General features: G+C 38.2%; 2 protein-coding genes across 2 annotated transcripts in view; both read right to left on the bottom strand.

Annotated features, from left to right (window-relative positions):
• LOC132843573 (histone H2AX-like) overlaps positions 1-24,706 on the bottom strand; it is a 264,980-nt gene that overhangs the window by 154,338 nt on the left and 85,936 nt on the right. The window lies entirely within an intron of this gene.
• LOC132842104 (cilia- and flagella-associated protein 58-like) overlaps positions 1-24,706 on the bottom strand; it is a 139,584-nt gene that overhangs the window by 70,355 nt on the left and 44,523 nt on the right. Inside the window, exon 11 of the mRNA XM_060864776.1 lies at positions 6,829-6,975. Within this exon, the coding sequence (XP_060720759.1) occupies positions 6,829-6,975 (147 nt within the window). The remainder of the gene's footprint in view (positions 1-6,828; positions 6,976-24,706) is intronic.

Raw genomic sequence — 24,706 nt, 5'->3', positions numbered from 1 at the left:
GCCAACATTCCTAGAATTTAGACAGACCATCTATCTTTGAGTAGTAACTAAGGCAGAAAGAATAGGGTGACCAGACGTCCTCTTTTGCCCGGACATGTCCTCTTTTTGAAACCTAAAAATGTGTCCGGGCGGAATTTCTAAATCGTCCGGGATTTTGTTATTCTAGCCTCCAACGTGTTTACGGCGAATTTGCATTGCTTTCTCTTTCATTCACATACTAGTCACGCCCTCCCCCTACAGTTCACTTTGCATTGAGTGGAAGTGAAGGGTGTAGAGCTACCGTCATTGGTCGATAGTATTCTCTGTACACATTTAATTGGTCAGTCACCTCAAGCGCCTTGTTTACCACTGGCAAAGTGCATGGCTACCCGGCATCTTCAGCCATGCCGAAACGCAAGTGTAAGTTCACTGACAAATTAAAACAAAAATTTCCATGTTTTCGTGTCGGTCAAGCTGAGTGCCTGACCTGCAAAGCAGGCACTTACGTGTCGGTCGCAAATAAAGGTGCCAACGACCTAGAGGCACACATATGTTCAGCAAAGCATCGAAAGGCAGCGAGGGGGCGAGAGCTTATCAGCTAAAGTGACGGAGTTTTTCGTAAGTAAAAACGAAAGTGCAGCTGTCACTGCTGCTGAGGCTGCCTATGCTTTCCACACGGTTAAGCACCACGAAAGCTACAGGTCAATGGACTGCACATCTGGCTTGTTAAAAAAGGTTTTCACAGATTCTAAAACAGCTCAAAAATTTTCAAGCGCTCGAACAAAGACAGAGGCAATTGTAAATACTGTGATAGCCCCACATTCTGTTGAAGTTGCGCTAGAAGCACTTCAAGATATCCCCTACTGTGGCGTGTCTACTGATGGCAGCAATCATGGAGCAGTAAAGATATTCCCTCTGCTCATTCAGTATTTTGATTGGAAAAACGGCGGTGTGCAAAGTAAATTACTTGAAATTAAAAACACCCCAAATGAATCAGCTGAAACTATTTCACAGTACATAAAAGACACATTGGAAAAGAAAGGGATATTCTAAATGCATTGCATTTACTGGTGACAACTGCAACACAAATTTTGGAGGAATCCAGCGTAATGAGGATGGGAAGAATGTTTTTGCAAATTTAAAACTTTCAAGTGTTCAAAATAGCCTTTTGAGGCAGTGTTTTTCTGTTAGCGTTGTTAGCGATTTTTTTTTTAAGTCTTGCTTGGGTCTGCTGTCTTATTTACTAGTTCGAATTGTTTTTTAGTTGCAGAGGCCAGAGGGATATGGGGGCTAATGGCACTGGTGCCCATTCATAACGGGAAGACACTGATGATTTTTTTAGATTGCAGTGGAACTTATGATTCAATTATCAAAGCAATATCAGAACTGTGCTGTATCCCATAACAATTACATTCCTGACTGGATGAAGAACATGCAGCATTAAGCAAAAAAATTAAAGAAAAACAGAGCCAAAAAAGGATATACCCTGAATATTTTGAACTTGAATGCGGCCGTTTCACTAAGCTTGAACTTGCTGGAACAAAGGGAATAATTGTGTACGAGTGATGAATATATAATATGTAAAAATTATTTTAAGAAACATTATTTTGATATACTAAGGTATAAATTTGATAAACTGCTTTGCATTGTGGTGCCTAAATTAATACATTTGCATAAACCTTGCAATGTATGTTGCATTTTTAAATATAAGCACCTTTATACATATTTATTAAGGCAAACACAGAAAACTGAACAATTTTGCTGAAGTGAAGGTCTGATAGACATGTTGTTTCCTCCAAACTGACAATGCATAATAAGATAAACTGGTTTGATTACCAAGAAACAATCATGACAGGAAATGCAAATACTTATTCATTTTTGTTGTTGTTTTGATTAGTTTTGGTGCTTTCACTTTACTCTTTCTGGATTCTACACTGTTTTCATTAGCTCAGAAATCAGAACAAGAAACTAAGCATCAGCAAAACAAGAGAATTGATTCTTTCACTCATTATTTTGCTCTTCCTCTGTCCTGTCTTTCATCTTTGGCTCTCTTCAGGTTTCTACGGTGGCCGGGAAGTGCAAAACAAATTAACAAAACCCAAACCAAATTAACAAAACCCAAACCAAATTAACAAAACCCAAACCAAATTAACAAAACCAAAAACACATTAACAAAATGTTGTGAAAAATCCTGGAGCCTTAAGAGAATATATTTATATTATTATATTATATTATTATTATATTATATATTATTAACCAGAAGTCAGAGGGTGAATAAAAGAGGCACTCTTTATTATAGTAACTCAGCAGACAGGAGAGGAAAGAGTGTAAACAGGGGACTCAGGGCCATAGAATAGAACTGTTCCAGACACGTAATGAGCTCATGGGTGATATGAAGTAGCTGGAAGCGGCGATAGCTCGCCATGACATCAGCGGGCACTGGCCTTGGGTAGGGAGACGGACGAGGATGGTGAGGTGAGGACATGATGGGGCGACCAGGATGAGCTGGCTGAGGCGTAGGGTCTGAGGAGAGATAAGGGGAGTTAGAGGAGATAGAGGAACAGGAGCTTGAGATAAGGGTAAACAATTCCAGCCTGAGAAAGGACAGGCTGAGATCATAACATGAAACATGCGATCAAAACAAAGTTGAAGCTTTTAGCAGTTTAGAGGAGTCATCAAAGAACTCCATTGTTTACTTTTATGTACACAAGCAACATTATAGTAGCAATAGCTTAACAATAGTGATAACAGTATAGCAACAATAGTTTAGCAATAGTGGCAATATAAGATGACAAATAGATAAGAGCTTTCTTTTAACATAATAACTTTTGACATAAAATCAGACTCATGGAGTGGCTTATAATTATTAAAAATCATGTATAGAAGAAAATAACAAAGGAGAAACTTACCCATTACAGTTGAATGAAGGATTAATCTTCAGGACATCTGGCATGGAAAAAAACTTAGAGGCAAATGTAACTTCGACCAGGGAGTGAGGCTCTTTTTTGAGCACACTTTTAATAACAAAATTGTTGTTTAGATATAATTGTTATGTCGAACGAAGAAGACCCAGGGTCACAGGCCTGGGCTTCCGGACCTGGGCCCCGGGGAACTAAGGGGAGGAAAATCCATAAATGGGCATATGGGTAAAAGGTGAAGGAAAAACAAGGGGATTGTAAGGAACAGGACGTTACAAAAAAATATGAGATGATTCCGGTAAATAAGGTGACATAATGATAAGGTGATATGAAAACGGGTCTGTGAGGAGGGGAACCGATAAGGAGGCGCTTGGAAGCGTATATATAGAGGAGAATTTTTGGGGCCAAAGGTGTATGCGTAAAAAAATCCCGTTACTTTGCAGGACCGTCCTGAGGGTTTTTTTGTTTTTGCATGCCGATGCTCTTCATGAAGATGCTTTTTCTTTTTGGGTTTTTGGGATTTCTTTTGTTACTTTCAAATTGGCAATTTCTCTTAGAGAATTGTTAGCTGATTGACCACAATAAAGAAGTTTGCTCATTCTCATCCAGGTCTGAGGAGCTTTCCCATTGGTTTAATTCGTATTAATGTTAGTGCTATCAGTAAATTAAGTTTAAGTAACAATTATATAGTATAAAAGTATTATAAAGTATATCAGTATAATTCACCCTGATATGTGCCGACTTGGAGACGGGCTCTAAGTTCCGACAAAAACCCAAATTAACAAATTCGAAAACACAACGACAAGTCAAACAACCCAGAAACGGTAGTGTATCGTTTTTTGAATGGAAACTTACCGATCATTGGACAAGACACCTGTCACTCAAGATATACAGGTATGGAATCTTATGTGTAATGTGTAAAGTTCTCCGTTTAAATAAAGTTCTCCGTTCAAGAAAATAACAGAATTAATCCACAGTAATCCATTCCATCCATCCATTCCAACTTTTCCCTGTGGCAGACTGTTGAACTTCATGTATACTTTGAGTGACAGGTGTCTTGTCCAATCACAAACTATACCAACCGCTTCCGGGTTGTCTGAAATGTCGTTGTGTTTTCTGATTTGTTCATTTGTTTTCTGATTTGTTAATTTGTTTTCTGATTTGTTAATGTGTTTTCTGATATGTTAATGTGTTTCATGCACCGATTCAGACAACCCGGAAGCGGTAGGTATAGTTTGTGAATGGAAACTTACCGATCATTGGACAAGAGACTGTCATTCAAGATATACAGGTGAATGAAAGGTGTCTCGTCCGATGATGGTAAGTTTCCATTAACAAATTATACCAACCGCTTCCGGGTTGTCTGACTTGTTAATGTGTTTTCGGTTTTGTTAGTTTGGTTTGGGTTTTGTTAATTTGGTTTGAGTTTTGTTAATTTGGTTTGGGTTTTGTTAATGTGTTTTGGGTTTTGTTAATTTGGTTTGGGCTTTGTTAATTTGTTTTGCACTTCCCGGCCACCGTAGGTTTCCCTCCTGATCATTTGTTTTTCACAGTAATAGGGATGAGTGAAATTGGCATCACACATCACAATGTCAAATGCTTGACACTCCTTTTGCTAGAGGAGGTCCATGTAATCATTACATGTTCTAATTGGGAAAATGTAGAAAGGGAATGAAATGAATCACAAAAATGATCAGAAGCTTACAGTACATGGACTGTCTAACTGTCAGAGACTGGGAGTGTCTTCACAGATAAGAACCCAGACCCAGATAGCTAGTTCATTACATGAACTACACCAAAACTCAAAAGAACCAAGACTGAACAACCAAGCAGAACGCACGAAGACAACACAAAGACGAGGATTCAGCACTGCCCAAGGCAACGTGGCCAAAATAAAAAGGAAGACAATTAGACACACCAGGAACAGTGTGCACGAGGTGAAGGAATTAGACAAGGGCTAGGCAGACACGTGAACATAAAATGTAAACAAAAACACATGGTACAAGAGACAACCCCCGGAATGCCCCCAATGTTCCAACAGATAAAAAAGTCTGAGCGTGATCCTGACACAAACTTCTCATCCTTGTTTTTACCCAAATATCAAACCTAAAGGGATTGAACTTCTGTATGTCATAAATGTCTTCTCTACAAATTATCTTGAATATTAGACCTGTTGAATATTAGACATGAATATAAGACCTGTTTCTGATGTAAAGTAGAAGAACATTCCTGTACCTTCTCCCCACCCATCTGCTCAGGTCTCCTGGTCCAGTCCTATGCTGGAACATGGCTAGCACACAAGTTTCACAGCTCACAGTTCAAAAGATCATCACCTCTTTTTACTCTGTCTCCCTAATATTGGCTTACTTGTAGAGATGATGCTGTCTAAAAGATCCGAGCTTGTCAGAGGCTTTCATACTAATTGTGGCAAAAGCTAAAACTTTATCCTTTATGATGGACATGGTGTGGTATGATGGGCTCAGTTTACATAAATTGGTAGCAATATCTATATCCATTTTTCTTAGCTGGACAAATTAGGGTGTTCTGTTGCTACGGCATGACACAACAACATCATTTGGATGGCGAAACCTTTTGCAATAGATGTGTCAGCACTGAAATGCCACTCTAAATCAATGGAATGAAACATGCGAGAGTTTAAATATTTAAGACTAGATTGTAATTATGAATTTACAGCTCCACAATCTTGACTAGTTTTTGACTAATGTTATAAAAGTCCTAATACCAGAGCCATTATCCTTTAGTTTTGTGTCCTTGCCAAACATGGCAGCCAAATTTCATTCATTACTTTTATTCTGTCAATATAATGAAGATTTTAATATGATATAAAGTTTCTTTTTATGGAAACAAACTACGTGAAAGTGTTATCTAACTGAACTGAACTAACTGAACTTTTTTATACATTGTATTGAAAAGTTCCACCTGTTGACCTAGATGTCCTCTGTAGCTCCAGTTCCATTAAGCATAGGTTTGTTAAGGTTGTATATATCAAGATTAATAAAAGTATAAAATTATGTTATTATTTGAGACTATTAATGCTGGAGTGCACCTGAAATCAGAAGTTTCACAATGGACATATTCATCAAGACTGACCTACCCTTGACTTCCAACAGTGTATTGAACCATGGACATGGAGCTGAATTATTATAACGGCTCATAATGACTCTGATATATAGGGCTCATACTGTAGATATTAATTTAGCCTTTCATGTCAGCTGTTGAATCAGAACACCACAGGCCCTCAAAGCCATGCAATACTTTGTCTACGATAAATGATTCTGAGCGCCCCTTGTATGTTCTCTTTCTCTCCACTTCCTCAACAATCATTCAAAGATCCTTCTGTCTCTCTCTCTCTCTCTCTCTCTCTCGCTCTCTCTCTCTCTCTCTCTCTTTCAAGGTGATATTGAAAGTTATTTGCCTTTAAATTTAAATGATGCTATTTGATAAAGGTAGAGATATGAAAACTAAAAATGAAAGGATTATCGAAACTGAATTCCGTGATGATGAATAAAAATGACCCCCTCAATACATGATTCAATTCCATGCATGAACTGAGACCAAGACCAATATGAAAGCTGACCAATTTAATGTACGCTATACTGTACATTACATGGTCCCATGTTTGTAAGTGCAGATCTAGGGTCAGGTTTTTGGTTTGTTCCTTTGAACCTTAAAAAATACATTTGAACAAAAAGCACCTGATTACAGATTTTTGTTTTTTTTTTCTCTGAAATGCAAGAATGACACCTTGCTTTTTGAAGGTGAAAAAAGAAAGAAAAAAACAATAATGAAAGTGTACCATGAGTGATTGCTAAATGGTGCCAAGTCAGGAAAATAGACATGATATAATAGGTGGGTGATTGGCAGCAGTATAGAAAATAGAAAGTAGAAAGTTTTAGAAGTTATTTTGTACCTTAAGAGCCTCTTTTTCTTTCTCTATTAGCAGAAAATCGAGATGTTCTTTGACCATTGCTGCCTCTTTGCTCTTGATCTCCTCTGTGAGCTGACCAGTCTCTTGGCTCATGGATTTAATCTTGCGCTTCATATCCATGATTTCATGCTGTACACACACACACGCAGTACATGATGAGGCACTAACACAAAAAGAAAGAAAAAGCCTGACATAAACAGAAGCACAGAAATATGCAGAACAACACACACAGAACAAGTACAATCAGATCCAGACACTCAACTGCATGAATGCATGTACCAAAAAAAAGACACAGACATAGTTGTTTTATACACATACACACATGGAAAAATACATATATACACTATATACACGCACGCTTACAGATTAAAAGAAAAACTTGTGGCTGTTATGCTGTGGGAGGCAATTATTTCAGTTCTGCATCACTTGTCCCCTTAAGCTGGTTTTAGACTCTGAGTTGCACAGTCTTTTAAGGTTATTACCTGCCATGGTGGGGAAGATGATCCTAATAAAATCTTGATCGCATTCTATGAACCACTGTTGTGATAACATCTGTTCCCCATGTCAGATTATATGATGAAGATCATCTAACAATAGATTTGCGGTTAAGGAAAATGACTCCTTTCTGCTTCATCATCAATCAACATGATCCGGGCTCATACGGAAAATGGGGTTGCATAAACAGAAACATTCTTCAAAGTGTGCTAAAGGTAAAAAGGATTTTTTTTTCTTCTGTCCATTAGTTTTGCTTACATTTCCCAATTTGCACTACCACATTTGTAGCTGTCCCATGAGCTTTGCTTCAGACTATTCTGTCATATAAATATATCATAGAAATATATGACATATATTTAACCGTATCATCATATACATATAAATCACACCCTACACTGTAAAAAAGTCTGTGAAATTAACTGTGAATTTGTGTAAAACCACAACATCAAATTTTTGCAAAGTGAAAAACAATTAAACTGTGTTAAATTTACAGTAATGTTTTGTGAATTTCTCAACCAAACAAAACAGTAAATGTTACAAAAAGTATGCATTAAAATAATATATATTTTGGGTAGAATGTACAGCTTTTTGTAAATTAAATAGAAAAAAAACTCAGTATTTCAGAAAGCAGTAGAATGCAGTTAAATGCAATTTTTTACAGATAAAATAGTTATATTTTTTATATATATGTTATATTTACAGATAAAATAAGTACAACAAAATTAAACAATAATATAAATGATTAAAAAAAAACATGTTACATGTCTGAAATGACTAGGTATTAACAATATATCAGTTTAGGCTTGTTTTAAAAAAAATTGTAAAAAAATTATATATGAAGTAGTGGTGTATTGCATACATTTTATATTTGTCTTCCAAATAGTTATGCGTCATTTGTTTCACAGCCTAGGTGTTCATCAGTCTGCCATTTGTTATATTAAATTTCAAATAAAAAAGTTTCTGTTGTTTTTCCATTTAGTAATATTTATAAGGTCTTAAGGCGGGGGTTTCAAACATACGGCCCGCGGGCCGGAACCGGCCAGCCAGGGAGTTCAGTTTAATTATTTTCATTTTCGGCGGAACTACCAGCAGATGGTAATACTGAGCTTCAGGGTCTAAGTGGCATTTTAGTCAATAACTCCTGAGCTAAACGCTGTTACTACACAAATAACACATCTTTTCTATCGTAGTAATGTAGAGACGCAGCTACAACCGCGTTTTGTGTAGTAACAGTGTTTAGCTCAGGAGTTATTGACTCGGGGAAACTCCAATCTGTGAATATGTGCCAACTTCCAGCTCCTTCAGTTCTCTCGTGCTGGAAAGCTGATCCTATATTAACACGGGTCCTACTTCTTACCTTATCGTAAGCCTTTCTTCGCTTTCTCTTTGTTTTTATCCTCCATGTCAACGTTAAAACCACTTTCTGCTAATGACACACATGGACACTGAAGACTCTCTCCGCCGCATATTGACAAGACACGCCTCTTTCTGCTCATTGGCTACACGTTTGTTTTAATTTTTGTTTAGTTTGGTGGCCTAATGCAGTTTTCTGAAGCATTTCTCAAATATCGGAGACCCTACCTTTACATGAGATTTTAATATTAGCTGCTACTCAGGACATAATGCCTGATATTGATGCACTTGTGCAGGCTAAAAGATGCCAAGTTTCAGGGGCAAATTCATTCATTCATTTTCTACCGCTTATCCGAACTATTCTCGGGTCACGAGGAGCCTCGTGCAGCATCTCAGGCATCATTGGGCATCAAGGCAGGATACACCCTAATGGATTGCCAACCCATCGTAGGGCACACTCACACTCATTCACTCACGCAATCACACACTACGCAATCACACACGTTAAAACAGCTGCCACTTAAGATTTTAAGTGTGTGGAGTCAATTCATGTATTCAGAATTGCTTCCCGGAATTGGAAATTGGATTATTTTGATGTTTGATTTATGTTAACATGCAGGACAGGGTTAGGGTTAGTTCCACAAACCTGTGACTAAATGTTTTGCGCCATTGTACAAGAACTGTGTTCAGTTTTTATGCATAATGCACTTAAATAAATGTTAAACTGGATAACAGTGTTGTTGAAATTGCACATACTACTTAGGTTGTTCAAAATATATTTTTGTAAAAGGACAATTCATTTAATATAAAGATTTTTTATAATTTACTTCTTCTTTGCACTAATACAAAGAAAAAAGTGGACTTATTGTTAGTTCTATGTAATTTTGCTATTAGTTTACTGGTCTGCCCCCCTTGAGATCAGATTAAGCTGTATGCGGCCCCCAGACCAAAATGAGTTCGATACCCCTGTCTTAAAGCAATTTTATATGTAACGGTAATGATTTCTCATATAAAAATTTACATTCCCACGTAAATTCACGTCTTGTTTAGGAATTTAAATTGATGAACTCTGCCTCGTCTAATTAGACTCAGCATTAGACCTGATTCCTGATCATGGCGGGAGCAGCCATCTTGAAGCAGTTAACAAACGTTATTGAGAGCGAGCTAATCAGCCTGCACATGGAGTTCTGCAAAGGTAAGAGAAAAGTTATTTTTCTTACACCTTGAAAGACTTCACCATACAAACACCTGTTTGTGACAGAGGGCATATTTTGTCGTCATAATAAATATGTCGACTTAGATTGGGGGTTTTATATGTAACGATAAAATCGTTCATTTTTTTTCCTTTTTTCCTTTTTCCTAAATGTTTCACTAACTAATGCTGAATAGTGGTGCCCCCGGAGAAGTGTGGAAACTATTTTATTTTTTGTATGATGAAAAAATGATTACCTGCCGATTTTGCAGCAAACTACTAGACAGGGTTATGTGCTGCATTGTAGAGTTCATAGGAACGAACCCCATTGTTTTTTTAAGTGTGTTAGTGATGACTGTAAGCGGACATTTTGCACTTACGCGGCTTTTAAAGCTCATTTCTATCAGCATCACAATGAGTCACTACATGCTCTTTTAAGTGGTGTACAAGTTCTCCACTATTAGTGGAGGGGCGACCTGTGGTGTGTCCTGTAACAGGTTGTAAAAAAATGTTTACTGATAAATCATTGTTTACTGCTCATATGTCCAGGAAACATAGAGCATGTTCGATTGATAGCATAAGTGACATTTACAAGGAAGCTATTTTTCAGTCTTCCTCCACCATTGCATGTGAAGATGCTTCCCAGAGCCCGAATGATGCAACACATGAAGCCAGTGAATTGCCACAGAATTTCAGTGAGTCCTTTCTTAGTCCTTTCTGATTCTGTGTTTATTGTACCTAAAATTGCAAGGGCAGCTTCTGCTTCCAGCTTCAACAATACAGACAATTGTTGAAGAGATGCAGAATGAACATGAGTTGGGACAGGATTACACTTTAAGTAAACTACATTCACTTTTGAATGATGAAATATGTCTAACATATGATTTTGTTAGGAAAGTCTGTGAATGTGTAAAGAATTCAGACCTGTTCTTTGGACCACTGAGAACAACATATTCAAGGGCTCAAACATTTAAAAAATCTTCCAATACATAGAGCCTAAGAAAGTGTCATTAGGTAATGATGAAAATATGACACAAGGGTTTGCATACTACAGTACATACCTGCGATACAAACTTTAAGCAATCTATTGAAATCAGAATTATGGAAGTATTCAGTGTCACAAACATCTTGTAAAACAGACTCGGATTATTTTGGTGACATAAGTGATGGCAAAAACTTTAAGTGCAACCATTTGTTCTGTGAAAATCCAAAATGCCTAAAAGTAATTCTTTACGGGGGGCACGGTGGCTTAGTGGTTAGCAAGTTCGCCTCACACCTCCAGGGTTGGGGTTTCGATTCCTGCCTCTGCCTTGTGTGTGGAGTTTGCATGTTCTCCCCGTGCCTCGGGGGTTTCCTCCGGGTACTCTGGTTTCCTCCCCCGGTCCAAAGACATGCATGGTAGGTTGATTGGCATCTCTGGAAAATTGTCAGTAGTGTGTGAGTGCGTGAGTGAATGAGAGTGTGTGTGTGCCCTGCGATGGGTTGGCACTTCGTCCAGGGTGTATCCTGCCTTGATGCCCGATGGCTCCCCGTGACCCGAGGTAGTTCGGATAAGCGGTAGAAGATGAGTGAGTGAGTGAGTATTTAGTACATAAATATTCTGGGGAGTGTACAGTTTTAAACTGTAAATACGTGCAAATTTTTACAGGACATTTTTGTATTTTATACATAAATATTCAGGAGAGTGCACAGTTTTAAACTGTTTTGAAGTTTACATTTTTCGTGTAATTTTAACTGAATTATTCTGGCAACCACAGCTGCCAAATTTTTTTTGTAAAAAACTACGCTTTTTTTTTTTTACAGTGTATAGAATAGCTTGAAGAGGGCTGTGCACATGAGACCACCTCACAATTTGATAGATCTGAAACATTTTTTTGCAAAAAGTGGAATGGAATAAAATGGGCAAATGGAGCTATGCTAAGTCAGACTCTCCCTCATCAATTTAAGGATGCATTGATAAAGGGGTGTTCAAACTTTTGCCACCAGGTTATTTTCAATTTTATTCAATTAATTAAATTTTGGTTTCTACAGTAGATCACATTAAAGTTTTAGAGAGCTGACATCATTTAATCACTATTTAATAACATTAAATAATTATTTAATGAACGTCTCTCTTATTCTTTGTTAAATAAGAACACATTTTTAAATTCATTTCTAAGAGTACGTGGAACTTCCATCATACTTGTCCCTGTGAATGAGCTGTTACTATAAATATTCTGTATAACGTTTAAAAAACATATTTGAACAAGCGCATTACAATAAATCATCATGAGCTGCTGTTGTGATTCTGCACAATCATACTGTATTGAAGAATTCAACAGCGGTGTGGTATTAACGTTGGTATTCAACACCCAGTATTGTTACACTGTAATACACAGTATTATAGACAAAATAATTCCGCTGCTTCTCATGTGGAAGGACGCTGAATAAGTAGACAGCGTTTATGCACTCCTATGCTACAAGTAAAGATGGATGATGATAAAATCTGTGACAAAACATTTAAGCGCTTTTCATGGGATGAAAATTTAATATCAGCCCATGACTAAAAAGATAGATATAAGAAGAGGCACACAATCTAAAGGCTCGCAACAAGATTAGGCAAAAAAGCATAAGGGTTATAAATATTAAACAACCTGTACACTTGACACAAATAGTCAGTATTAGCATTTAGTCAAAAACAAACAAGCCAACAAGCACACTCCATACAATTTACATGACTAGTTGCCAAAAAGCTCTTTCTTTTTACTGTAGTCTTATCATACTACAACTACAGTGTTCAACTAGGACAAGGACAAGACTTAAGACAGGAGCATGGGAGTATATTTTTACTCTTCAAATTCAGGTATTATGATAAAAGAGAGTAGAAGAGTAAAAGGAATTCAAAATGCAGGAACCGTCCGTTGAAAAACACAGCAAAGGAATCTCTTCCTGTGGCGTGTCACAGTGTAACACTGCTGCCGATTCCTCTTCAGCTCTCTCAAAAGAATCAGCAGTTCAGTAAGACTTCTACCGAGACAGTCACTCATTAGGATATAGTTAAGCAAGGACTTTAACACTTACATAGCTGCAGGAGGATTTTTTTCCCCATGAGTTAGTAATGCACTTTCATCCTACACAGATCTACAGAATACACAGAATAATGCACTAAATATGCACAGAATGCACAGAATATAAACCTCCCTGAATCTAATGTGAATCATTTTTGAGAATTGAGCCCAACCAGTGTGTTTAAATTAAAGTATTTCTTACTGATTAGGATTTTTTTAGCCAATTTTATTAAATTCTCCAGTTTGATTGGTTAGAATGTGCTGAATTATTTTCTACAACAAAACAACAGAGTTGTATGTTTAAATTAAAGGTGGGGTGCACATTGTTTGAGAAATGCTTCAGAAAACTGTCATGGATGCGGGACAGAACAGACCCAGATGCAGGAATTGCGAAATAAACAGGGTTTAATAACACAAGAACACTAAACAGGACACAGACTAAAGACAGGACAAAACAACAGTAGATTCCGCGCTGCACAAGGCAACGCGGCACAGTTAAATAGACAAGGTAATTACAATGGGAAACAGGTGTGTGGAAGCGGGCAGGAAGAGACAAGGGGCAGGGCGGACACGTGACGAAGAACATAAACAAATGCACGTGGTCAGAGTCTGGGCAGAGTCCTAACAGAGCCCCCCCAAGGCGCGGCTCCCGACGCGCCAATCCGTCCAGACAGTCTCGACGGGTCCGGGAGGGGGGAGCAAGGCACACGGCGAGGCAGGTGGGGGGAGCAAGGCACACGGCGAGGCAGGTGGGGGGAGCAAGGCACACGGCGGGGCAGGTAGGGGGAGCAAGGCACACGGCGAGGCAGGTGGGGGGAGCAAGGCACACGGCGAGGCAGGTGGGGGGAGCAAGGCACACGGCGAGGCAGGTGGGGGGAGCAAGGCACACGGCGGCGAAGCCAGAGAGGGGCGAGCGTCATCCACAGCCGAGCGACGTCCACAGCCAAGCTGAATGGCCGAGTGACGTCCACAGCTGAGCTGAAGGGCCGAGCGCAACCCCTGACGCACCACGGCCAGACCCACCTCTCGGAAACCAGGAAAGGGAGGGAGGGCGGGAGAGGAAAAAAAATCCTCCACAGAACAGAGAAGTCCACAGAAAAAAATCCAAAATACAGGGCAAAACACGGGCCTGCAACACCCCCCACGGACAGGAAGTGGGGCAGGGTCCTCCACAGAAACCAGAAGTGAAGCGACAATACCGGACAGGTGCGGGGCGATGTCACAGGACACCGGAAAAACAAAACAAAACTCGGCCCGGTGACATGGCCCGCAACCAGGAAGTGAGGCGGTGCCCGCTGCGGAGAAACCGGAAGTGGGGCGGCGTCCCTCACCGAAAAAATGCAGACGGATGTCACCAAAACTGCTAAGTCCAGGGGGGTGATAAAATCAAATAAGAAAAAAAACAATACTCCCAATCGGCCGGTCCAGGTTACCAATATCCTGCTGGGTCCTAAGGTGGCGGAATCTTCTGTCATGAACGTGGGACAGAACAGACCCAGATGCAGAATGGCAAAATAAACAGGGTTTAATAACACAAGAACACTAAACAGGACACGGACTAAAGACAGGACAAAACAACAGTAGATTCCGCGCTGCACATGGCAACACGGCACAGTTAAATAGACAAGGTAATTACAATGGGAAACAGGTGTGTGGAAGCGGGCAGGAAGAAACAAGGGGCGGGGCAGACACGTGACGAAGAACATAAACAAATGCACCTGGCCAGAGTCCGGGCAGAGTCCTAACAAAAACTGAGTCGGGCCGACAAACAAAACAAACGTGTAGCCAATGAGCAGAAAGGGGCGTGTCTTGTCAATATGCAGCAGGGAGAGTGTTCAGTGCGCATGTCTGACATTAGCCAAAAGCGATTGAAACATTGACATGGCGGATAAAAACGAAAAACAGCTTACGATAAGGCAAGAAGCAGGACCTGTGTTAATATAGGATCAGCTTTCCAGCACTAGGGAGAACTGAATGACTTTTTCTGTGTGAAACGGAGCTAAACCTTTCACAGTACAACACACAGTACTAGAAAAAACACATTTGTATTACCATAGTATTACTCATTGAGTTCATTTATTGATAAAAATATCCCCTCGGCCAGCTGCCCCAGCAGGTTCCGCCATAATAGTTGCCTAGGTTACGTATGTACTGTATGTGTGGGGCAGGGCTATCAAAACAGGGGTGACACCCATGAAAGTTAGGGGCGTGTTTGTTTCGGTGATTTCAAATGTCAACATTGGCTTTCAAACATTGTGCACCCCACCTTTAATGATCTGGTAGTTAGTTTGTTTGCGTTAGTTCAAATGGTTCATATATAGTATCATAGTGTTGTGACCTCTGTTGTGTTCATGCCAAGAATAATGTCACACAGTTGATTGTTAACTTGACCATTTGTATTACGCAGATATTATTTGTGTAACACAATAATATTAATATCATTAATAGTAGCTAGCTTGTCATACCTGTAAAGACTTATTATTATAACATAAAATATATTGTTTTTATTTGTAAAAGAAATTATAATAAAATCCGAGTGTGCAAATTGATGAGGGTGATAGTTTGGGTATTGTTTTTTATATTGACTTATGAGATTTGTGAAACAACTATATGGAAAAATAAATAATATTATGTTTTTTATTCAAACATATCGCCACATGTTTTCCATATATTGACTACTCTGCAAACCTCTGACATTATCTTCTAACAATTATCCTCTATGATCACTAAAGGCTCTAGCATAAAGCTTAATAGTGACCTTGATCTTGTGATTTGTGAATAGAAATTTTAGGAGTGGAGTAACTGCCATATCACATGTAACTGCCATACAACGTGCATCTGGTTATCCTTATGTGACAATCTCATCAAATACTATAAAGAAACAGAGTGAAATTAATGCAGCAAAAAGACAGAAACGAAACAAAAGACAACAAAGACAGAGAGCAAGGAAAAAGGAAGCTGTGGAAAATAAACTAAAAGAAATGGGGAAATTGTTATATGACATAAAGAAATTGAATATATCAGCACTTATATACGAGCACTTCCAGATACTCAGAGAGGTAATAGAAAGACTAGCAAGAGGGGGTTTAAAACCTGAAGAAGTCAAGTAGACTTCTTAGGATTTACAATAACAGGAACTAGTAAATCACTATCAGAAACAATGAGACAACGTTTAGAGAAGTGGCAAGGAGCAAAACCTACCACAGTGAAACATCTTCAGAGCTTACTTGGAACTCTGAACTATGTAAGACAATTAATTCCAGGATATAGTCGATCGACTATATCCTGGAATTAATTGTCTTACATAGTCTTACATTCTTCTTCTCATTTTCTAAAGTAGTTATTCCTCCTGGTTCAACTGCGTCTGCTTCAATTATTATTTGCTTTAATCATTAAAATATCTATAGCACTGTTTGGCTCATGTTTCCACTGTTTTTCTTCTTTTTTGTAAGAGTAAAAGCTGACTGGTATTTTTCCTCCTTCATTATAGAGTACTGCTTCAGTCTCAGTGTCTGTGTTGTTTACATAAACCACCAGATCTGTTTCTTCATCTCGTCTGACTAGTTGTACTGAGTCTGAGGCCATTTGTAATATAGTTTCCTTTATTCTCTCATCCTTCTCTTCCCATTTAAATACTTTAGAAAATGAGAAGAAGAATCTCATTAAAAATAAAGAAAAAGTAGATAGAAAAACCCAAGTTGTCTTTACTGACGGATCTAGCAGAGATGGCAAGGTTAAAAGTGCCATAATTTGTAAAGACAAAGGAAAAACCGTGTTTAGGAATGTGACAGAACATAGCACGGGAAGTGCACAGACCGCTGAAGTGTCGGCTTTGCTCCAAGCACTGACCTTTTGCACTGACAGAGGCTGGAAGAACACCATAATTGTGTCAGATTCTGAATATGTGGTAGATGCTTACAATCAACATTTAGACACATTTCCTAAACGCAAGGAAATAGCTCATAAAGAAATGTGGATACAAATTGCTGAATTAGGAAAGGAAGTAAGACCAACGGTGGTTCACCAAAGTAGTCACACTAAGCAGAAAACCTATGCCGCTGAAGGTAATAGGGAGGTAGATATGTTATTTTCAGTAAATATGGTTAGAAATCGTGAAGATTGTGTAACACTCTTACAAAATCTGCATGATGATAATTTACATCCATCCACAAAACGGTTTGGAATGTTCTTGACTAAAAACAAAATAAATGTGCCAAACTATGTAAAACTGTATGAAAAGATTAAAATGAAATGTTCTAATTGTAGGAAAACAATGACAGCAAGAAGCAACAGTTATGGACATATTAAGACTGAGGAAGAAGGTCAGGAAATTAGCATTGATTTTGCAGGACCCCTAAGACCAATGACACCTAAGAAAAATTGTTATTTTTTAATGATAGTAGACAATTACACTAATGTAAAAGTAATTTATCCTACCCCAACAGCAACAGAAGCTTTTGTAGTGAAATGTTTAGAGCAATACTTCAAACATCACGGAACACCTTATTCGTAAGAGGTGATAATGCTCACAACATTACAGGGAAAGACGTAGAAGACATTTTAAGCAAACATGGTGTATAATTGACAAAAGCAGTGAAATATCAACCTGAGTCAAACAGAATTGCAGAAAGAGCAATAAGAGAGGTTAAAGACTGGTTTACTAGAAATAAAACTAAACCATGGGATGAACTAATCATACCCTGTCTTGATTATGTTAATTACAGGATTAGGACACCAATAGCTGACTCAAAGACAAAAGGGTCAAATAACTTGAAACCCGGAGACACGGTCTACATACAAAGAACAATTAAAAATGGCAGATTTAAAGAAAAGGTAGGGTCCATCGATACAGTAAAAGAAATACTAGATAAACAAACAGTCTTGCTAGAAAATAACGGGATAATCTCTTTATGAGATTTAATATGGCCCAAGGATCAAGCTCAGAAACTGTAACTTTTATCACAGCCCTAGAGCATATCCATTCTCAGGCAGGATTGGTATATTTACTAATTAAACCACATCACTCAGAAGTATCAGTCTTGATGAAGGGAGAAGAGTGTAGAAAGAGGGGGAGTAGGATGGAGACACCTGAAAGGATCAATGAAAATAAAAGCCTCATGGGATGGAAGGAGAATAGAAACGTGTGAAACGTGTGTGAAGTTAAATGATAATGGATGGCTAAAGCAGAGAAGCTTTAGGCCAATGTTTACAGTCAGAAAGACTGAAGGATGTCTAGGGCTGATCACCCAAACAGACATAAAAGGATCCCTGGCTATGACAGCCGATGAGTTACTGTATTAAGCCGAGAGTGGCAAGAAATAGAAGGGAAAAGCCTTAAGGGTTATAATTCCCTCATTCCGTATAAAGACCAGGAAAGAATGGAGCAGAGGCTCCACAAACTTTCATTACTGGCAACAGGACAGTCTGAAAGAAGGACTATAAGCAATAAGATAGATATGTTAACATCCATGATAAACTATAGTCATTGGATGAGACAGGCAGTTGGCACCACCATCCTACCAGAGGGCCAAGGGAGAAAGGAGAAATGACTGGAATAGTCTGGTGCGCAACTGGGCCTGGAAAATGGGAAAAACTCCTGTTAACTGACCTGATGGGGCAGCTGATAAGAGAAGGAGAATCCCAAGATAGCATGGGAGAGAAAATCCCTTGGAGACAACTAGAGACTATTAATTTTGGTCCTAAACTATGTGTAAAACCAGAAAAATCTAGGCTCAATTCAATGGGAATGGAAACAATGATACTGCTGAAAAGTATTTGTTTTAACATTATTCCCAGCGGCCGAAGAGATATGAGACATCAACCTTCCCAGGAGGAGAAGGAGAGCTCAGGAAGAGTTCTGATAATGGTAAAAAGGTCAATAGGCCCAACAGTCTAGGGATTATATAGAACCTTAGAAGGAGTAAGTGCCGAAATAGCAAGAGTAGAAGAAAGAGTGTTTTTAAAACAGGGAGCAGTAAAAGAAAACGGGTTGACGGAGACTCTAAAGAGAGTGAGAAAAGTAAAAGGGTGGTTAAGTAAAATAGGAAAACAGAAGGATAAGAAAAATTCTTAATCAGTGTTATAGAATGAAGAAAAGAAGGGAACACCAGTGCTGTGCATCTAGCATAGGACTGATATCCTTTATAACCCTGTTTTTATTATCAATAACCATATTAATTATAGGAATAAAGGAAGAAGTGACTGAGACTCCTCAGCTATTTCAACCATTTGATAGAACAATTGAAGAGATTGATCCCAAATGTCCTGATCAAATGGGAGACATTTCAGCTCAACAAATAATGAAAGCCCTAGCAGCACATGTCATAAATCCTTTGCCAGAAGAAATAATGAATTGCAGTAATAAAAATATTAATGATAGTACATATGTTATAGTTAACCTGTTTAGGACAATGGATGAATCCAGAAATTGGACAATAAAACAGCTACAAGAAATACAAGTAGTGGAAAAAGACAATGTAACTAAATGGAAACCGTATTGGAACATATATGCAAGAAAATTAATAAATGTAACTAATAGTTTAACTGTTATAAAGATGTACGGAGCAATTATAGGAACAATTTCGCGTAGAGTAAAGAATCAGTGTAGTTGGTCGCCGACAACCACAGAAAGAATTATAACCCTGCTAAGAGGCCCAACTGACCTCCAGGTCAAGTTACTGTAGGTAGGGAAAAATCCCCAAAAGCCCGAACACAGCAGGAAAAGCCCAATAATAAAGCAGGAAACCTTAATCATACCAACCCAGTGGGGATGGAAGGTGCAAATTTTTTAATGTTGACTTTGCATCCTAATCAATTCAGTGTTAAAATTCCTAATGAAGAGGCAATGTGGGTAACGTGTTCCAATATCACAATACAAGTTCCAGTGTGTGATAGACTTGGAAACTGCAGTCAGAAATATTGGCAATTAGATAAAGAGAAGCAAAGGGGACCAAGGAAAGACCATTGTAAAAACAATATAAATAAAACAGTTTGGTTGTTATGTTAATGCAACAGAATTTCATGATCTAACCCTCTTTAAAGAGAAACTAACAAACCATTCTCTGAAAATAATGAACATATGGAGGGAGAAACATAACTGTTTAGGTCCGAATGCTACAGGGTGGCATGAAGAGATGAAAGTAAAGATCGGATTTACGGAATGCATAATCAGACCAAATAATTCTGATGATATTATAGGATTTTATCAGAATCAATGGAAGACAACCCCTCTGACTGGACCTCACTGGCTCACCCAGAATGTTGTATGGACCAGTAGTCCAACTGAACATGGACTACCAATGGAGATAGCAAAAGAGTTTGGAATTTTGGATTACCTTATAAACAATGTAACAGACCAGGGCACGAGAATGTATCTGTCTTTACACATCTTTGTATGGCCTAGGATCAATACTACCACCTTGGGGACAACAGGAAAAACTAATCAGCGGAGAATTAATGATAGAAACATTGTCTATCCAATAGGTGCTTATTTTACAGGGACCAACTGGACTAGTTATATGCCATTCAGAATAGATGAATCTGAAGTAGAAAAAGTCAAATTAAAATGGAATGGAATTCCTTTAAACAGGACAAAGAATGGAACATGTCCGGGGTTAATGGGAAAGAACAGAATATCACTGTGGACTAAAAAGGATGATGGGCAAATTCGAGTAAGAACCCAATGTCTAAATCATACAGAGCAAAATGCAGTAGAATATGAAAATCTTATAGATGTTCTAACGGTTAAGAATATAACAAATAAAGGAGTCCCAAAAGAATATAACATAAGTCAGAGTTTACAGGGTTGTCCACCAAAGCTGTTTACTGAATGGACCTGGCAACCATATAGAGAATCTCCTTTTAATAAAGAAGGAGTGAGTTGCTCTGGATATGGGTATAATCGCACTTCAGGAGTGTTAATTATGATGCTAATGAATCAAATGCTAAAATATTGTGCTAGTGGTTTGGTTGATAAGACTGTATTTGTCCGCACTAGCAGAAACTTGTACAATTTTTACACTACTTATATGGAACCTGTAACAGCAGGCCCGAATTGGGCTTGGGTTGCTATAATGCATAAACAAGTGTCTCAAACGAAAAGGGAACATGTTTGGATATCTGATATGGATCTGCCTGTCTTTATAAGGACGGGCAGATCCATATCAGATGTGCCCGTCTTTATAAGGACGCTTACTAGAGGATGGAGAGCTGTCGAAAAAATAGCAAAAGACACCGGAAATATTTTATATGGCTGGGGAGAAAAACTTTGGGACTTAATAGAGACAATTTGGGGAATAATCATGAAGTGGTGGTGGATAATCGTTGCAATTGTAGGAACTATAATAATCTTAATAATAGCAGTGAAATGTACGCAATGTTGGATACAATGTGCAAGGTGTCTGCGAATTTTCAGCTCACGGAAGTCACGAAGACATCGGAGCGGAACGGAAGAGCAAAGAAGACTACTGACATCGGGGGTATAAAAAACCCACACTGACACACACTCAAACACTCTTCACAAGAAGAACCACTCGTGCGGGACTAAATCTAACACAGCTTTAAGAAGCAGATTTCTGTAAAACCAGGATCTAAATTTCTGATCTCGAAAACGACTGATTTTAAGATGGCATCAAACTTTAGCGACAATGCGACTGCCTCCGGCAGTAATGGCACTAATCCAGGAGAGGGCCCTAAACCATGGACAACGGTGAGCATAAATCTCGGTCTTTGGTCTATGGCTTGTACTTATTTAATATGTGATCGATATCCTGGTTTCAAAGTTATTATAGGTTTCCTTGGGATAATATATTGTCAACAAATTGGAAGTATTTCGATAACGTTAACTTTACTCATATGGTTAATTCATAGTAGTGGATTCAATCAGATATGGAGAAAAAGGGGAAGGATCTTGTTAACGTTAATGGCATTTGGCTATACAGTCTCAGCTACTTTAATACACCTGTATAAGGTACCTAATTGGATCAATTTATGTGTAGTTTCTTTTATGAGTTTTTGGTTTTTGTTATGGGTAACCATTTATGTATGGAAACAAGATAGAGTTAAATATGTGAAAGTTCTGGCTCCAAATGTTATTTTTACTGTTGTTGCATATGCTTGTACTGAATATACAGTATACTGTAGATGATGTTAGACCTATGATGTTAGGAATATTGATGTTATGCACTCCTCTTAAATGGAGAATTACACTAACCATGTGTCCTGGCTCATCAACAGGCGATGAGTAGCCTTTATTCTGTTCTGCTGGATTTGGACCGGATCTTGGAGGAAATATCTGATGATGATTTAAGTAATAATGTACAGACTGAGAAATCAATAGAATATAATGTGTTATTAGTTGCCGATGATCATGTGACAAAACAAGTTAGGCATCAAAATGAGGATGCCAATGATTATGATGAATCTGTTGTATGCCCAGTATCTCCTGCAATGGTAGAAGACACACAGTCGCAAGTATTAATGCCTGAACATAAAAGGAAAAAACCTAGAACACTCTCCTGCTGTCATAAGTGTTTTAAAAATTATCACTTTATTGTATTAACAAAACATGGTGAGAGAATTTGTAGGGACTGTTGGGATAAAGGTATGCTTTTGAAATGCTTGGATCTAGAACAAGTACAGTCATGGGAAAATAGTTCGCCACGAGATACTATGTTCTTTTATGAATGGATTAAATCATACTATGAAGTAGATCACTCAGTCAAAACTATTGATTTGGTTAAACCATGGGGAGTAATTACTACTAAAAGAGAAACAATTCTGGTACATAAGGTTCAATGCAATTGGTGTCCACTTTCCTTCATGAATGCTGTTTCCTTCAATAGTGGTGCGGAGATGTGGACCCAGAAATGGGAGACTATGTAGTGGTGGAGCTCAAAGGCGAGATGTCACTACGGAGGGAACCATGGGACATACTCCGAGCCATTGTGGAGGGAAATGGGCGTTTGGGCGGCAAGCTGTTCACCAGGATGTGGGTAACTGAAACACCAGAATGGAGATACAATCCCCGAGATCCAATTTATCATGCTCAAATTTCTTTTGATAATTGCAAAGTACGAGTACATAAAGATTTGGACCCGTCACTAGATAAGATAGTGCTTTTGTTAATACATGGTAGAACAATTCTTTGCTGGGATTATAAAGTCTACATGCTTGCATCACAAAGGTCAGTTGATTTAGGACAGATGGTTAAGATCGTACCTACTAAATTTGAAGCTGAGGCAGTCAATCTAAGGAAGCAGTATGATCGAGGTATGGAGTTCCTTAGTGCTATGCCAGTGACTCCAAGAGGGGGTGTGAATAGAAATTTTAGGAGTGATTAAATTTTAGGAGTATCTGATTAAAACTGTGAAGAAAAGGACCTACAATAGAAGGAACCTGAGCCAACCCAAAGAGGAACAGACACTGTACCTAGACAGTTGGATCAAGACCCATCATCTTGCAGAAAGAAGATTATAGAATTGTTATAAGTTTCATTTACCTTTATATGAACTTTCTTTTCCATTTTACAGAATGATAAGTTTCATTTACTTTTATATATGAATTTATGTAACCACTGTGTGATTAGGAAATGATATAATGTTTGATAGTATGTTTAGATATTAAGACAGAAAGTAACAATGAAAGCTTAAAAAAGAAATCACGAGTTCTGTGTCAGCAGCTTTGTAAGAATACACAGTCAGCCGTGCAGCTTAGGAGACCTATCAGGATGTTTTGCAGAAGCATGAGATCATGAGAGACCTGATAGGATGCTGACAGAAGCAGAATGACCATTATGAGATCATACTAAGAAATGTTATAAATAGGGTTTTAGAACCAGTTATCGGTGTGCATTCACCTTGAGGCAAGCTCATTGTGTTATACTCTGTTTTGCTTATAGAGGGTGCATCAGGAGAACAAACGCAGGCTTACACTAGGAGAGTGTTTCCTGGTTTGTTTTATCTTTGCATTTTATTTATTTCTACTTAAACTAGAATTGTTTGACTATTTGAAGGAGATTTTGTTTGTAATTTTCTTTTCTTTTGCTTTACATATATTACACACATCTATTTGTATTACACTACTTTTAATAAAAACAAGGCCTCCCATTGTGAGGATCCTGAAAAGACAAAAAGGTCTAAGTCTGCCTCGTTCATCTAAAGGTTCAATCAATAGAATAGGTAGAAGAACTTGGAGCAGAACCTTTGTTAGAAGACCGAGGGACTTTGAAGGATATCTGCGTTCAAGGTAAGACCAACTCTAATTGTTGATCTTGTGTTTTCAATACTAACCCGTGCAAACTAGGACACATCCTTTAGTGGGATTGTGGAAGGGTTTCCTACGCAATCCGAAAACATGTGTCACTAAAGGACACGTATGTCAGTATAATTACTTCAGCTTCTAGTTTTGCAGTGCTAGAAAGATTGCTTCATTCCAGACAAACAGTTAAGACTATAAATATCAAAATATCATAGTATAGTGTGACAAAATAGAGAATAAAAATCAGTTACAAGATAAAACATGACTTGTATGACATTGGATATGTATTCAAATCCAAGGTGTAAATGAGTTGACTATATGCAAATAGTGTGATATTGTAGAACAAGAACAAGTGCAAAAAATAGAATAAATAAAGGAATTACAGTATGAGAAGCTTGAGAGCATCAGGAAAATATTGAGAGAATAATTAAATAAAGTCTCACCAAACTGCATAACTAGCAGTATATGAGAAGGACACATTGTACAAAGAATACACATGTGGGTATATATAAAGACT

The sequence above is a fragment of the Tachysurus vachellii genome, chromosome 3 (assembly GCF_030014155.1).
Source record: "Tachysurus vachellii isolate PV-2020 chromosome 3, HZAU_Pvac_v1, whole genome shotgun sequence".
NCBI classification, from domain to species: Eukaryota; Metazoa; Chordata; class Actinopteri; order Siluriformes; family Bagridae; genus Tachysurus; species Tachysurus vachellii.
Note: the sequence above shows the minus strand (reverse complement) of the source record. Positions and strands in the feature narration are given on the sequence as shown.